This window comes from Oratosquilla oratoria, unplaced genomic scaffold, assembly GCF_046742065.1.
Source record: "Oratosquilla oratoria isolate Oo_2021 unplaced genomic scaffold, ASM4674206v1 SCAFFOLD45, whole genome shotgun sequence".
NCBI classification, from domain to species: domain Eukaryota; kingdom Metazoa; phylum Arthropoda; class Malacostraca; order Stomatopoda; family Squillidae; genus Oratosquilla; species Oratosquilla oratoria.
The window spans coordinates 3,274,942-3,292,496 of NW_027467710.1; the positions used below are offsets into that span (position 1 = coordinate 3,274,942).

Below are 17,555 nucleotides of genomic sequence, written 5' to 3' on the forward strand. Positions count from 1 at the left end.
GCTATATCGCGGTGTCATGCATAAAACGAATGAATAGACAAATAAATGAATATATAAGTTATACAACTAAAATGGATAAATAAAATTCATAAATTAATAATAATAATAAAAAAAATAACAGACACGGTGCTCTCGTTCCCAGAGAACTCCCTGAGCAGAGACAAGCTGAGCAGTAGTGATAAAAGTACTTAGCAGATAAGAAAATCTTCACGAGTTACCGATAGGCCAAGGAGGGTAATATTCCAAGCAGGCATTCGCTCTCTGGCGGAGGCTATCAGTAAAATTGGTTTATGGAGGTAGACGGGAGTGGGTTGCGCGTTGCGAGGAAGGGGGGGGGGGGAGGAAGGATAGTGACGGGTGGTAGAGGGTGGACGTATGAGTAAATTTATTTATATAATTGTTATTATTACTATTATCATTATTATTAGAGGAAACTAGGACCACCCTCCACCATTCCTTTTGCTTTTGGGGACAGTTATGATGACTGCATGTGTGATTCTCCATGGTCTTGGATCACGTGTTGGAAAGCTATCACACCCTTAGATGAGCTCAGATCTCATTTATGGCTCGATTTATGGGTAATGCTAACCTTACGCGCGCGCGCGCACACACACACACACACAACATAGCAAATATTGCCAAGAGAGTTGAAAAATTGGAAGAACTAGAGAAGGTGAACAAAAACTTAACTAAAGAAATAGAAGAATTAAAAAGACAGTTAAAAGAAGTAAAAGAGGAGAATGAGGAATTAAAGAGGAATAATAAAGACAATAAAGAGGCCATAGCAAAAGAAGCACAGGGTTGGAAAAAAATCCAAGAAAATAGTAAAGTTGCATTTACTGACATAATAAAGCAGCAAATGAAAGAACAAACTGAAGACTCAGTTATCAAAGTGATGGGATAGAAGGAGAATATAGTAAGAGACTTAGCAGATAAAAAGAAATGTATAATTATATTAGGAATAGAAGAGAAATATAACCTAAATAGAACCACAAGAATCAATGAGGAAAAAGAAAGAGTAAGCAGATTAGAGAGAGGACTTGTTAAAATGGGACAAGAGAAACACAAGATGACATGGAAAGAAACTCAAAAAACATAGATATATAAGAGATCTGAAGAAGAACAGTTTTCCACATAGAGTGGTGGACAGTTGGAACAAACTGGACGAAAAAATAGTGTGTGCAAAAACCATTCATGAATTTAAGAGCAAACGAGACACTGCGAGACACAAAGGCGGGACATCACGAGCGTAGCTCCCCTTCCCGTAAAATACAAGTAGGTAAATACAACTAGGTAAACACACACGCGCGCGCACAAACACACACACGCACATTCACTCACCCACACCCACACACATACAAACACAATCACTGGAGATAATATTGTCGAAATACATAACCTTTTACTGTTTTCCAGCCTCACAGACCTTGCATGCATTGATATAGTTGTAGTATACAGGATAGGATCTACACTCGCAGGTCCCGTCTTAGCGTTACCAATGGGCAATTCTAAACTGAACTTGTCCCATATCGTATGATTGTGCCCGTTTGATCTGGGATCCCTATTCTTCAAAAGGGTAAACCTTGGACCCCTATTGTTCGAAAGATCTGCCTAATCTAACCTACCCAAACTTATTAACTGTCTAATTTATGTATGTTTTATTTTCTTTTCTTACATGGGACCATTATTCTTCAAAATGGCAAAATTGGGACAGTTATTGTTCAAAAGTGGCAATTGGAGCCCCTTTTGTTCTTCAAAAGGTACCATATCTATGTACGAATGTATGTGTATGCATTTTGTATGTATGTATATGTATGTATGTACACGTAGTATACGGGGAGCCCTCAAACAGACGAGACATCCACTTAAGTATTTCCAGAGACTTAAAGCTATTTGATTTAACTAAAATAGTAAATAAATAAATGAGAATGGATACTACGAAGGAATCCGACCCTATAAGCATATTAATAATCATTCCATTGACACACACACACACACACACACTTCAGCGAATGGACGGCTTGGATGACGTTCTGAAGAAAACTGAAGTCTGTGGAACCCAACGCAAAGAGAAGTGCCTAGTGTTTTTGCAGGGTGGGGGGGAAATTGCTCGTGGAGTAGTGGGAAAGTAGGGAAAGAGGAAAAGGGGAGGGATTACTGAGGGAAATGGAAGGAAATGAGGAGGGAGTAGACTTGGCCCAGCCAGACAAGCGGAAGGTAAACAAAAGACTGAGTGAGGATGACATGTCTAATAAAAATGTAAAGATTAGAAGTATAGAGAGGAGCAATACAGAAGAAAGTGACGAGAATATGTTCCAGGGATTTAAAGAGGGTGGGGGGGACACAACCCCCGCCCCCCGACTGATAAGACTAGAGGAGAGAGTTGATAAGGTGATCGAGGACTTGGAGCGTAAGTTAGGTAACGTAGACTCCATTTTCCAGAGAATTGAAAGGTTGGAACAACTAGAGAAGGCTAACAGAAACTTAACTGAAGAAATAGAGGACCTAAAAAGACAGTTAGGAAATGTAAAGGAGGAGAATGAGAAATTGAAGAAGAATAGTAATGAAAACAGAGAGAAAATAGCTACAGAAGCTAAAAATTGGAGAATAACTCAAGAAGGGAATAAGGTTTCATTCACTGACATAGTCAAACAGCAATTGAAAGAACATAATGAAGACTCAGTTATTAAAGTGATGAGACAGAAGGAGAATATAGTAAGAGAATTAGCTGACAAAAAGAAATGTATAATTATATTAGGAATGGAAGAGAAACATAACCCAGATAGAACCGCAAGAATCAAGGAGGAAAATGAAAGAGTAAGCAGTTTATTAAAATTAGTCCAGGAAGATGAACCAGAAATTATAAAGGAAATTGAGGAAAAATTCAGACTCGGAAAATATAGTACAGATAAGACCAGACCAATTAAGATTAAATTCAGGTCACAAACAACGGCAGAGAAAATTCTATCCAAGACAGGGAAACTAGCAACAAATGATCAATATAAAAAGGTATGGATAAAAAGAGAAATGAATAAGGAGGAAAGAGAGGCAGAAAAGCAGAAAAGAATTGAAGCTAAGGCAAAAAACGAGGAAAGAACGGAGTCAGAGAAAGAGAGATTCTATTGGAGAGTAGTGAACATGAAAATAAAGCAGTTCGACATACTAAAGAAAAACATAAGGGAAACAGAGAATACAATGGAAGTGGCAGAAAACTAAGAGTGTCTTACACAAATATAGATGGATTGATAACAGGATTGAATGAACTGAATGATTATTTGAAGGAAAAAGAACCGGACATAATGGGAATTGTAGAAACAAAATTAAAAGGCCCACTACCACCCAACAGTGTAGGACATGATACATACAATTATTGGATTAGAAACAGAGAGAAAAAACAAGGGGGTGGAGTTATGTTCCTGACTAAGAAGGATATAAACGTGAAAGGTGTCATATATGGAAAGAATACAGTAGAGATGATTATGATAGAAGTGGAAGACCGAGATAAGAAGAGCAGAAAATTTGTGATCAATTATGTGCCTCCGAAAACAGCCTCATGGGAGGAGAGTGAACATAAAAGTATGTTAGAGGACACAAAGATAGCATTAACTAAAATAATGGAAGACGGAGGAAGAATAGTTATGATGGGCGACTTTAATTGCAAAGAAATCTGCTGGGAAGAAATGACAGTAAAGAGTGGTGATGACTCATGGGGAAATGCTCTACTTGAGATGATTACTGACCATTCAATGACACAATGGATACAAGAGAACACTAGGTATAGAAATGAAGAAGAACCATCGAGGCTAGACTTAATAATTACATCTGAACCTAGAATAGTGGACAAGATTGAATATAAAACACCAATAGGTAAAAGTGACCACATATTGATTGAACTGGAACTTAATGAAGAAAAATATATGAAAAGAAATGAACAATATAGAAAAGGAAGAATGATGTATGAAAAAACAAACTTTGATAAAATAAGAGAATTCTTCCAACAAGAAAACTGGGAAGAAATATACAAAGAAGAAACAACAGTGGAAGAGAAATGGAATATTTTGACAAAAATTTACAAAAAAGGAGTGGAAAAGTATGTCCCAAGACAAAAACAAGAAAAAGAATATGTAAAATGCTGGTACAACAAAAGTTGTAGGGAGTTAAAGGACAAAAGAGACAAAGCCTGGACCAGATGGAAAAAAGACAGAAGACCTGAAAAATGGAAAATATATACTGGTTATAGAAATGAATATGTACAAAAGTGCAGAGAGGAAAAAAGAAAATATGAAAAAGATGTTATAGAAAAGTGTAAAGATCAACCAAAACTATTCTACAGATTTGTAAACAATAAACTGAAAAACAAACAAGACTTAGAGAAATTAAGACAAGGAGGAGTTGAATACACTGAGGAAATGGAAATGGCAGAAATTATGAACAAACATTTTAAATCAGTGTTTACAAGGGAAAATATACAACCTGAAGAGATTGAGTGGAAGGAAAAAGTCCCCCCTATGGAAGAAATAGAAGTAACAAAGAATGAAATATTGACACACTTGGGTAATTTTGATGTCAGAAAATCGCATGGGCCAGATGAAATAGCAAACTGGATTCTGAAAGAATGCAGGAATGAACTGGCAGACAAAATACATAGCATAATAAGCAGTTCCTTGAAAGAAGGAAAAGTTCCAGAAGATTGGAAAAAAGCAAATATAGTACCTATATATAAAGGAGGAAATAAAGAAGAACCTACCAACTATAGACCAGTCTCTCTAACAAGTACAATAGCAAAAATATGTGAAAGAATTATCAAAAGTAGATGGGTAAAATACTTGGAAAAAAACAACGTACTAAATCCAAGGCAATTTGGATTCAGACAAGGACGATCATGCGTCACCAATTTAATATGTTTCTATTCAAGGCTAATAGATATAATACAAGAAAGAGATGGATGGGCTGATTGTGCATTTCTAGACCTAAAAAAAGCTTTTGACAAAGTACCACATAAGAAGTTGCTTAAGAAATTAGAATATGAAGGAGGAATACAAGGTAAATTGCTAAATTGGATGGAAGACTTTTTGCAAGAAAGACAAATGAGAGTAGTGATAAGAGATCAGCACTCAAAATGGAATGAAGTAATAAGCGGTGTCCCGCAGGGAACAGTTCTGGCCCCAATAATGTTTGCTTTATATATTAATGATATGGATGAAGGAATTGAAAGCTATATGAGCTTCTTTGCAGATGATGCAAAATTACTGAAAAGAGTGAAAACTGAAGAAGATTGTGAATCACTACAGAGAGATCTAAATAAAGTACAAGAATGGAGTAGGAAGTGGGAGATGGAGTTCAATACAAAAAAGTGTAGTATAATGGAATTTGGAAAAAGCAAAAACAGAATAACAGGATCATATAATTTGGGAGAAGAAGGAATAAAAAAAAGTAGAAAATGAGAAGGACCTGGGAGTCATTGTTATGAATAATATGTCACCTGAGAAACATATAAATAAGATTTTTGGAGAAACTTATAATTTAATAAGAACAATCAAAGTGGCATTTACATACCTGGATGAAGAAATGGTGAGGAAAATCCTAATCACCCTGATAAGACCAAGATTGGAATATGCAGCAACGATATGGTCACCAAGTACAAAAAAATGTATAAAAAAACTTGAAAGAATACAAAGAGCAATTACAAAACTGGCACCAACACTCTCAAAACTATCATATGAAGAGAGACTACAAAAACTTAAACTACAGACACTAGAGCAAAGAAGAGAGAGAGGAGATTTGATAGCTATTTACAGAATCATGAAAGGCATAGAAATTACTGATAGAGAGAATCTGATAAAATGGGATGACAGAAATACAAGAGGACACGGAAAGAAAATAAAAAAAGACAGCTATAGAAGAGATTTTAAAAAGAACAGCTTTCCTCACAGAGCAATAGACAGTTGGAACAAGTTAGATGAGAAAGTGGTGTGTGCAAAAACAATACATGAATTTAAAAATAGTTTAGATAAAATGAGATATGAAGACGGGACCCCACGAGCATAGCTCCCCTTCCCGTAAAATACAACTAGGTAAATACAACTAGGTAAATACACACACACACACACGACTCGGTGGCGCGGTTGGTAGAGTCCACGACTGTCACTACGGCGGTCCGGGTTCGAATCCTGCCCAGGGCTGAAATAATTTCAGTATCGCTGCGCTTCGAGTCGTTACTCCAACTCTCGTGGGCGGGGAGTTGGGTGTGTGTGTGCATTATCCATAGATCGGTCATACGAGTTCTGAGCTCTCTTTCGGGAGAGAAATAGCTGTCGGTCACGAGTCCAACACGTGTTCCAAAGACCAAGGTGAATCACACACACACTCACGCACGCACGCACACACACAATATGTTATTTTCAATCATAAATCTAGATTTCAAAGAATTCTTCAATTAGCTGCAAACATGCAAGTTCATCCATTTTATTGAAGATAATATTCTTGAGTTTAGTATTACTCGAGAGAGGTGGCAAATTTTGTTGGAAAAAATCTATCAGGCCAAGCCACCCGATATTTTCCATATGTTCACATTTTTTTCATACCCCACACAAATCCGTAACCTAGCCAATTTAATCGATATTGATAAATAGGAACACTAATATGTAAGTTTATGGGGATATGGGGATATAGGGATAAATGTAGGATACAGGAAAGGTGCTGTTTTTACTTAAGTTATCGTTTAAACCAGTTTAGTTCCTTCGAGTTTTCCAGCTGCCCAATACAAGATAATTCACCACACGTTTACATAAACGTGTGGTGTATTATCTTGTATTGGGCAGCCCAATACAAGATAATACACCACACGTTTACGTAAACGTGTGGTGTATTATCTTGTATTGGGCAGCTGGAAAACTCGAAGGAACTATATTGGTTTAAACGACAACTCAAGTAAAAACAGCACCTTTCCTGTATCCTACAATTATGTAAATATATACTCATGTGATCCAATGTCGTGGTGTCGTAATATTTTTTTATGTATGTGCGTGTAGAATTCTGTTGAGAGTGAGACTACAAGGAGTACAAGCTGCGTACAAGATAACGATGGTAGTGTTTGGCAACTACACATGGTCAGGTAGTCGTCTTGGCGGCTTGGCCATTGCAGCGTTGCCGTTTCGTGGAAATATCGCTCATGGTGACGGAATCTAGCGAGAGTTGGCAACTGGCGTGGATAATGTGGACGGATTTCTACACAGTGTGGAAAAATATTTCCACATTTTCTATCTGCTTTGGGGCCTCTAGCTTATTGTATGCAAAGTTATGTTTAGTTAATGTTATACGTAAAATGGATTGCTGATAACCCAATTTTCCATTAAATACCTATATCTATAAACTAACAGTCGTAAAATTGCAATGATACAAGAGAAGGGTGTTATACGTAAAATGGATTGCTGATAACCCAACTTTCCATTAAATACCTATATCTATAAACTAAGTCGTAAAATTGCAATGATACAAGAGAAGGGTGTTATACGTAAAATGGATTGCTGATAACCCAACTTTCCATTAAATACCTATATCTATAAACTAAGTCGTAAAATTGCAATGATACAAGAGAAGGGTGTTATACGTAAAATGGATTGCTGATAACCAAATTTTCCATTAAATACCTATTTACACTAACAGTCGTAAAATTGTAATGATACAAGAGAAGGATGTTATACGTAAGATGGATTGCTGATAACCAAAATTTCCATTAAAAACCTATTTACACTAACAGTCGTAAAATTGTAATAATACAAGAGAAGGGTGCTTAGCAGAGGAAGGTAACATGGTCAAGGTGTAAGTTTGTGAGGTCCAGTTATTCAGCTGAAAAGGAGCAGTGTAACAACACGATGTCCAGCAGGGGGATCCCCCCCGTCCTCGTAGAGGGGTGGTATTAGCGACCATTCTACTCGCATGCTTCATCGCCGAGCATAACCTTCCATTCAGTACAGCTGACCACTTAGTTGAATTAATGAAGATGAACTTTTCCGCCTATGTTCATTTCTATCACCAAAAAATGTTTTAGATATAAACACAAGAACAGCCCTACCTTCTCTCACAAATTTAGTTCAAGCAGTACCTCGCATTTACGATTTTGATGTCCAAATTCTAGACAATGAATGGAGGAACCTAGATTCCGTAACTTTGCCGCAAGACTTGGTACCCGACTGTAATATTTTAGAGTTCTATGAAAAACTAGGGAAAGTAACAGACGACGATGGCACACATCATTTTCAGTATCTGTGTTCCTTTATAATGCAGGTCTTGTCCCTACCAACTTTAAATGCTGATGCTGAGAGACTATTCTCAAAGTTGTCATTAATGAAAACAAAGACTAGGAACAGGATGCACTAATTTTAGTGTCAGAGGCTGTCAGGGAGAAAGGTACTTGTGTGAGCTTTAAGCCATCTCAGTTAATGATAAACTCCATACATTAACCATGTAATTGCATTCTCTCTCTCTCTCTCTCTCTCTCTCTCTCTCTCTCTCTCTCTCTCTCTATGAGAAAGTATATGTTCTTGTACTTTATAGTATAGATATATGCGTACATTTTCATCCCTCAAAAAGTATGTTCTAATACTTTGAGTATAAATATGTTGTGTGTATAATGTTTGTTGATTTGTGACTTGTGTATGTCCACTTGTGATTCCACCATCAGAAATTAAGTGTGTATTGTTTCATGTATTATTACGTCACCTGCTTATAATATAAAGTCTATATTTATAGCTTTCCCTGCGAATTTCTTTAAATCATTGGAGGCATAGTGTTGGAGCTACTTTGTGGTGATATTGCAGAAAACTTTCCTTTGTGTGTGTCACCGATCCCTCTATGTATTATTTATGTGTTTTCTTTCTCATCTAATGTTTACAGAACTCTGTTGGTGGCAATACTCCTATTCCACATTGTTGTGTGTGCCCGTTAAGCCGATAGAAATTCCGTCAATCACAAACATAGAATAGCTTAGTCACTGTTCAGTTTTCGATCAAAGAAAACGTGTGGAAAAGACAGGTGTGGTATTCCGGCAACGCTGGGCCATTGTAGTCAGTGTGTACAAAGTCGACAAAGGGACGGTAAGCCTGTGTTGTCTACGTCCTTGTTAAAAACAATGCCAAACCTTTTTGTAACAAAAATGTTCCCAACACTGCTTGAATATCAACTGCCTTCGATTCAATGATGTTCGAGTGTAAAGGGGTTTTTACACGATCAAACATCTTGGCCAACACGGTGTTTGAGATTATGTTTGAACATGTGAAAGGGGTAAACATGTTGGACGGATGTCTGATCTGGCCTGACTTTTGTGGGCGGAGCTTGCTCGTGCATGTCCATGCATGAACGTCTGAAGTTCACGCATCAATCTCCAACCGTCATACATACTCAAATCTCGCAGTGGTAACATCTATAGCAGCTCCTTCAGTGACAGCCTTCCCGATTATTTCCAAAATGAATGATACGTGTGCCGTTAAGGACAAGGAAATGGACATTATGATAGATTTCATTGACATATATAGGAAGCACATGGCATTGTGGAAGGTGAAATCGAAAGAATACTCTAATAGGAAATAAAGGTATATATGAATTGCATGAATTGCATGAAAAGCTAAAAGAACTTGACCCTCAGTGCACGCGGGATGATGTGATGAAAAAAAAACAAAATCTGTCTTCGTAGTTCCCTAAGAAGGCATGACAAGTTTCTGGTATAATCCTAGAAAAGGTGCTAGTTGCGATGAGAGCTGAAAATCTCGAGTCTTGCAGAGATCTGTCCGTTGCTAAAAAAACGCAATGTTGTGCTCAGCCGTTTCATGAGATGATGAGGGCTAATAGACTTTCTCATAACGGTGTCTTTACAAGTAATGAATGGAGTGACCAAATTCAGAAGTTCTAAATATGTTGATTCGTCCATGCGCATATAATTGCGCCAATCATCTGGGTGTAATTTCAGCTCCTTCATTAAGTTGGTATGAGAAAATAATGTGGTCCCTTTTCAGTAACCAGTCCTTTATCCACTTTGCACGCTTCCTTTTCTTTTCGTTGAGGGCAATCACTTTCTCAATTGCCATCACCTCGTCTTGAGTAAGGGACATGTTGCCCCTTCTCCTCATGGCACCGACTGAGGTTGTCTGTCTGTTTGGTCTGAGCATGTAACAACTCTTCAAGCATGTTGTGTTGGAGGTTTGATGAGCGAGTTGGCCAACATGTTTGATTGTGTAAAACCCCCTCAACAAGAGAAATTTTAGTCGGTCTAAAGGGCCATTTACACGGTCTAACAGTTTGACAAACCCGGTTTGTCAGACAAGTGTTTGAAGTTATGTTTGACCGTGTGAATGGGGTTTTTGGTCGTCAAACAGGTTTGTCGAACGTGTTTTACAACCAAATACCCTATTCACACGGTCAAACATCACTTCAAACACTTGTTTGACAAACCGGGTTTGTCAAACTGTTAGACCGTGTAAATGGCCCTCTAGAATCTAGAGATCACGTCGTAGCGGACTCCACTTAGAAGAACGTAAACTCTTAAAATTTGGGCGTGATATTTTGATTGTTTAAAATTTGTTATTTTCTCACTAACTGCAGATCACTGCGAGAGTAAACAGCTGAAGAGTTTGAAATGGCCAATCGTTACTTCGACGGGATTGACCATGCAGCAATCTATGCCGCCCACCGCCCACTGCCGCCCCAGTCACTCATTGACCGGACACTAAAATTTCTTCGAGAAAAAGTAAGTTATTAATTTATCACTCCCGCACAAGGAGGTGTTGCATAGATTAATAAACTTGCCTGGAGCAGCCTGAATAAGTAAAGAAGTATTACAAGTAAAGGAAATGGGTTAATAGATCTGTTACAGTGATTTGGTAAAATGTCGACATAAAAGTGGTATGAAGTGCGTTGAAGTTATCAAACCATTGCCAACCACTCGCTATGGAATCACATGTGGAAGTTCCCATGTATTTCAATATATATTTCAAAGAGCGGCAAAAATGAAAGATAAACAGAATTTATTAATAAGTGGATGAATAGATAAATGAATAGATGGGTAAATAAACAGATGACAAAATATGATAAACATCCAAGGAAGGGGGCCACTCCAGAAAATACTTAAAAATAATTAAATTCGAAGTAAAGTGCTTATGTTAGAAAAAAATGTCATGAAACTCCCATTTTGGAAGAGTCCAAGTCTCACGTGACATTTATAAGTGGGTAAGAGAGTATCAGAGTCTCCTAGTGGAATGAAAAACGGGATTATTGGTTGACTAGAGAGTATTTGAGAACGAACCAAATAAATAGAATAAAGAATAGACAAATAAAAAGACGTTTCAGAGACTCGCGTCGCAGTCTCCAAGGAGGCTAGGCATGCAGTTATTTCGGAAGTGACCATATGAATAACGAAAGAAAAATAGAACAGGGAAGTGATTTTTTTTCCAGGAATAATGATGATGACAATGATGGTAATAGTAATGATATTAATAATAATAATAGTAACAACAATTATATAAGAATGGCGGGATTTTGGACTTGGCCTTAGAGGGGGTTTACACAGTCTAACGGTTCGTCGAATGCGGTTCGACAGACACGTGTTTAAAGTGATGTGTGAACGGGGTATTTGGTTGTCGAACACGTTGTTCGACAACCGTTAGACCGTGTAAACCCCCTCTTAGAAGCCGCGAGAGGAGTTATCCCAAATGTGATATAAGGGCATAGTGATCACGTGAGTTAGAATTGTGAAGTTGGTAAAAGACACTCAATTACATGAAAGGGTAACCACCAAGCCCAGGTATACCTTTGTATTTTTCTTTTTGTAATGTTATCTGTTTTCACGAGAACCATGTTTAAAACAAATACATTATCTCGAAATACTATTTGAGGAATTTTTTGACGAAAATATTCTAATACACAGCTTACAGCGGCATATCTTGGTATTTGTTCTGATGACGTCATGATGTATACCAACCCAAGCGTCCTGTAGTGAAACAGGCAATTCCTTTTGCGATATTAAGAACTTTTCATCGTCTTTTAAGGGTAGTCTCGATTCACTAAATATATTTGACGAGATGTGTGGATAGACGGCCTTATGAACCGAAATGTCTCTGAAGTTTTCATGTTGGCGCTTACCTGTATTAGGGGGGGGGGTCTGGGGGTGCATGCGCAATACATAGACTTAAGTAGTAAGCTATGCTTGAGGATTAAGTCATATATAACACATATAACATTGTAATAAAACCAACAGTCTTGTGCGGATGTGAGACATGGACATGGACATGGAATTTTTTTTAAAACGGTATTCTGAGAAGAATCCTCGGCCCAGTATATGATGAAGCAGGGAAATGGAGACGAAGACATAACAGGGAAATTAGAGATCAGACTCGGCAACCGTACATTCAGGATGAAATACGGGGAAGAAGAGCAAGGTGGGCTGGACACTGCGTACGAATGAAGCCAGACAGACTACCAAATAAGGTGATGGAAGGAGGAGTTGAGGGCAGACGACCAGTAGGGAGACCCAGGTACAGATGGATGGATGGAGTAAAGAAGGACGTGGAGAGGGTGGCACCAAGGGAGGACTGGAAAGAATTGGCAAAGGATAGAACCATCTGGAGAGGTACTCGTATAGTGAAAGCGGTGAAGGGCCGTCCGGCCTGACAACCAACAGAGTAGTATAGTAGAGCTTACCTGTATGCATGTTTGTTCTGCAATGCTGTCTTTGGTTACACCTGCCCCCCTTCCCACAAAAAAAGAGGTTAGTATACGTGATGCATTCAGTATTTTTTGCAGTGTGCTCCTACACAAAATACTGTGATACATCACGTTCACATTGCGCCTTCTGGATGCCACAAAGGTTTTGTAAACAATTATTTCTACAACGCAATAGATATTTTTTTCACCTCGGCACAAGTATGTTATTTATGATGATTTACTACCAGATAAAACTAATTCTTCTTTATACGGATTAAATACATTATTGTAGATTGTTTACACACTATAAAAACGAAAGCGATCCTGCATGCAGAGGCAACCGTGAAACGCGGGTTGGGGGGGACGATTTACGCGTTTATTAATCAGTGGGTTATGCGAACATGAGAGCGGGAGGTGCGTATGGCAAGACAGACGAGCATCAACTGGCGTGGGGACAGCCGTCTTTCGCTTTGTACGGGAAGCGTCACTGCTGGTCAGGGCACGCTATGAGACTACGGTACCCTGCCCTATGCTAGTATTCTATGCTAAAGCACATACCCCCCTCCCCCCATCTACCGCGCTCGCAGGACCATCGCGAGAGGTATGCCTATTCGTGAGGCGAGTTGGGGGAGGGGGCGCTCACGGGGACCACTGGTCATCTACCGAGGAATTGGACGCGACGGGGGCGGCATCTTCGGAGGCCGGTGGGCGCTTCCGTAGAGCGGCGGGGACGGCGATGCGCTAGGCGTACAGTGTCAGTTCCCCGTCGTCGGAGATGGCGTCCCGGAGCTTTCAGTACGCGGGGAACGGAGTCGGGTAGGGCGAAGCGGTTGGATGGGAACCCGGAGGACACGCAGGTGGCCGCAGGCGGGGTTCATCCGTGCCGTGGCCCGGAGTCTTTGGAGGGAGCGTCCTGTTGGCGGCGGACGACGGTTCGTCCCTGCGAAGCGTCGGCGTTGCCGGTGACGACGCTCCTGACGTGAGCTAGGGATGAGCGTGCGATGGTCCGTCATCAATGTAATTGGGGCAATCCAATCGAATATGGTTTGCATTTAGACGCGGCACGAATGACAGCAAGCATCTCCAGTGGTAGTGGCGTATTGTACTTCGGCGTCCGTCAGGAACATCGAGCTACACTGGACGAGACGTAAGTGCCCCTGACCGTGGTCTTGCAGGAGGGCGTACCTACCCGATGCTGTAGAGACGCGACGCATCCGTCTGCAGTGCCACTGGCAGGGCGAGGTCGACGGGCGCCAGCACGGGCAGCGAGGACAGAGCTCGCCTCACCGTCAGGCGTGATGACACCTTGCTGCACCATTGAGTTATGTTCTTCCTTCACTGGATCCTGAAATATGAACTGTATCGGCCTGGGCGTGCGGGTGGCGAAGGACACCGCGTCAGCTTTCAGGTAGATTCTTATGGGAGGGGCATCATCTTTCCTAGGGGGACGGTGCAGGGGTTATCCCTAGAGACCAGAACGTCGCTAAATTCTCGTAGGAAGTAATCGCGAGCAGCGACCGGTGAACTCTCAACGGGTAGTTTTAGCTCGGCGCACCTATTCGCGTATGTCACCACCAGGACAGTCTTCGGGAAGTCGCACGGGACTATGGCCAAGCCGAAGGAGAAGAGGGGTATTTGGGCCCTCTCGTGAACCCGTATGGCGGCGTTGCAGTCCCTGTCTCCGAGCGTCAAGGTAGCCCGGAAACGTCCCGTTGCGGGAAGCATGTGAGATACATCGACCACGTAAGTCGGAGCCGAGAGCGGCGGCTGTAAGCTGGCTCTGGGTATCCCCAACATGCCTAGGTGCTGAGTGCCTATGGTGTCGGTAACCGGGCGGCAGGTGCCAGCCTTCCCGGGGGAAGGTGCAGGGGGACGCTGAGGCGGGGATGCGTGCTCCTGGCGTGGATTCATTTGGCATGCCGACAAGGTGCATGCGTGCGAGTCCTCCCTGACATCTGAAACTGTCACCCTCAATGCCTCGTGTGAGCGGAAGTTGGTCACTACCTCCTGCAGTGATGTGTTGCAGCGAGGAAGCTTAGGCGTTGTACGAGTTCTTCGGCTGGATGGGCGTGGCCTACATACGTTGCATATCTAGAGGCCAAGTGAGCTGTCACTTGTTTGTGGAGATTGTAGCATAGAAGCTACTATAATAGGAGGCGAATCCCGGACATTGTCAACAACAACTTCAAAGGAACATAAGTGACTGCCAAGAGAAAGGGTGATAGGAGCACCAGTGACGTTGGTTACCATAGCTGTGGTAACATGATCTTCATGAATAGTTGAGTTTCTTCCAATGCTAGACGATGAACACGAACAGAGTTAGGCTGAGATAAGACGTCAGATCCAACTGGAGCACCTGAAATGCACACCGGGACTCGAACTGAACATCAAGGTCCAATATAATGCTCGCCTACAACAACAGCAGCGCAAGAAAGAATAGGAGAGTCAAAACGATTAGAACCCTTTGAAGACAACTGTATGGTGTGATCATATACAGAAGGGGAGCTACAAATGGAAACTGGCCTATCCGTTGCAGGAATAACAGAATTATGTAAAGTCACTACACGACGCCTAGGAAATATATCTATGCTATGAGCATCAATACCCAAGAGCAATATCTATGCTATGGGCATCAATACCAAAGAGGCAATTACACATAAGATTATTCCAGAAACAACAAAAGTAACATGGAAAACTGTAGCATGCAAGGAAAACCTCAAGGAAATGCGAACAGACCCAAGAATAGACAAGGGAGAACCTTGTACAGAATGCAAACTATCACAAAAAGGAGGTAAATGGAGAATGTACAAATCCCTGAATGTACAAATCCTAATAAGCCTTACTGCCTATAAGACTACATTCTGCACCAATACCTACTGTGATTGAGATAGGTGTGTTCTTTGTAAGAAACTGGAAGGTAACTGAGACCGGTTAATATTGATCATTCCCTTGGTTTGTGATGTGGGCGCTAGTGAAAATGGGACTGAGTTAGCCTAAGTTGAACAGAGGTATCTGCCTTAAGTTTCAGAATCTTTGAACACTGATTAGTTGAATGTTTACATTGACCATGGATATGACAGTAGCTAAGTTTATCCTGAGGCGGTACTCTAGAGAGGTCATGTGTCACGTTAGAGGAGGGATCAGATGATGAGAGCAGGTAAGGCACCTGGGTTGGATGGATGGCATGCAAAATGTCTGAAGAAAGGAGGTACAGTGATGGTCGACTGGCTGGTGGGATTACTTAATGTTTGTTTAAGAGAGGGTAGAGTGCCGGAGGACTGGAGGAGTGCCTGTATAGTTCCGCTTTACAAGTGTGAGTGTAGTGGTTTCAGTGGGATCAGCTTGTTGAGTGTAGTTGGGAAGGCTTATGGGAGGATCTTGATTGAGAGGATTAGGAGAGGAACAGAGGGAGTAATTGGTGAGGAACAGTGTGGGTTTAGGACAGGTAGGGGTTGTGTAGATCAGATCTTTTGGGTAAGACAGATATGTGAGAAAGTATAGGAGAAGGTAAGGATGTTTTTTGGGCTTTTATGGATCTGGAAAAGGCTTACGACAGGGTAGACAGGAAGGCACTGTGTGAGGTACTGCAGATATATGGGATAGGAGGAAAGCTGTTAAGAACAGTCAAGAGTTTTTACGAGAGTAGTAGGGCTTGTGTTAGGATTAGAAATGGAGAGAGTGAAAGGTTTGATTTAAAGGTAGGACTTCGTCAGGGATGTGTTATGTCGCCCTGGCTGTTCAATCTATACATGGGTGGGGTAGTGCGAGAGGTGAATGCAAGGGTAGTGGGTCAGGGATTGGAGATGGTTAAAGAAAATGGAGAAAAGTGGGAAATAAGCCAGTTGTTGTTTGCTGACGACACTGAGCAGGATCAGAGGAGGGATTGAGGAAGTTAGTGACAGAGTTTGAGAAGGTGTGTGAAAGAAGGAAGCTGAAAATAAATGTGGGGAAAAGTAAGGTGATGAGATGTACAAGGGGAGAGAGTGACAGCAGGCTGGAGGTGAGCATTAAGGGTGAGAGACTGGAGGAAGTGGATATTTTTAGATACTTGGGTGCAAATGTGGCAGGAAAGGGAGGAGTGGGGGTGGAAGTAGATTGTAGATCGAGAGAAGCTAGTAAATGCCTTGGTGGATTAAAAAGTGTAATGAGGAATAGACATCTGGAAATGGATGCTACGAGGAGGTAATATGAAGGAGTGATTGTGCCAACAGCACTGTACGGGGCAGAAACATGGAACATAAGAGAAGAAGAGAAAAGGAGTTTGAATGTGTTTGAGATGAGGTGTCTGAGAAGTATGATAGGGGTTACTAGGCTAGATAGAGTGAGAAATGAGGAGGTGAGGAGGAGAACAGGGGTGGAAAGGGAGCTGGGAGATAGGGTTGATGAAAGAGTATTAGGACGGTTTGGACACATGGAAAGAATGAGTGAAGAAAGATTAGTAAAAAAGGTGTGGAAGGCAGAGGTGGAAGGAGTGAATATGAGGGGGCGTCCTAGGATGAGATGGACGGATGTGGTGAAAGGGGTACTACAAAAGAGAGGAATGTCTGTTGAGGAAGGACGGGAGAGGACAGAAGATAGGGGTGAATGGAGAATGGTTGTGTATGGATGATGCTGTGATGCATGAGGGGGAGTGGGTGGGGGATGAGGGGTGAGGAAGTATGTATGAGAGGAAAAAAAAAAAAAAACTGACGCAGCCCGAAGGGATTTCTCGCCGTCTTCTCCTTTTCTGCATGAGGGGACGGAGAGGGGGGTCGCCGAACTTATGAAGCAGCCTTGCTGTGGATGTGCTGTGTCTTGCGACACTGCTTCTGACCCAGGGCAGTGGACAGGATGCGGGGATGACCCGTCATCCAGGGGTGCCA

General features: G+C 41.2%; 1 protein-coding gene across 1 annotated transcript in view; it reads left to right on the plus strand.

Moving 5' to 3' along the window:
* The first annotated feature begins 9,052 nt into the window (after window positions 1–9,052).
* The window catches only part of LOC143023326 (putative methyltransferase DDB_G0268948), a 33,645-nt gene continuing 25,142 nt past the window's right edge, over window positions 9,053–17,555 (plus strand). Inside the window, exons 1-2 of the mRNA XM_076181859.1 lie at window positions 9,053–9,095; window positions 10,597–10,741. Of these exons, the coding sequence (XP_076037974.1) occupies window positions 10,631–10,741 (111 nt within the window). The 5' untranslated portion in view covers window positions 9,053–9,095; window positions 10,597–10,630. The remainder of the gene's footprint in view (window positions 9,096–10,596; window positions 10,742–17,555) is intronic.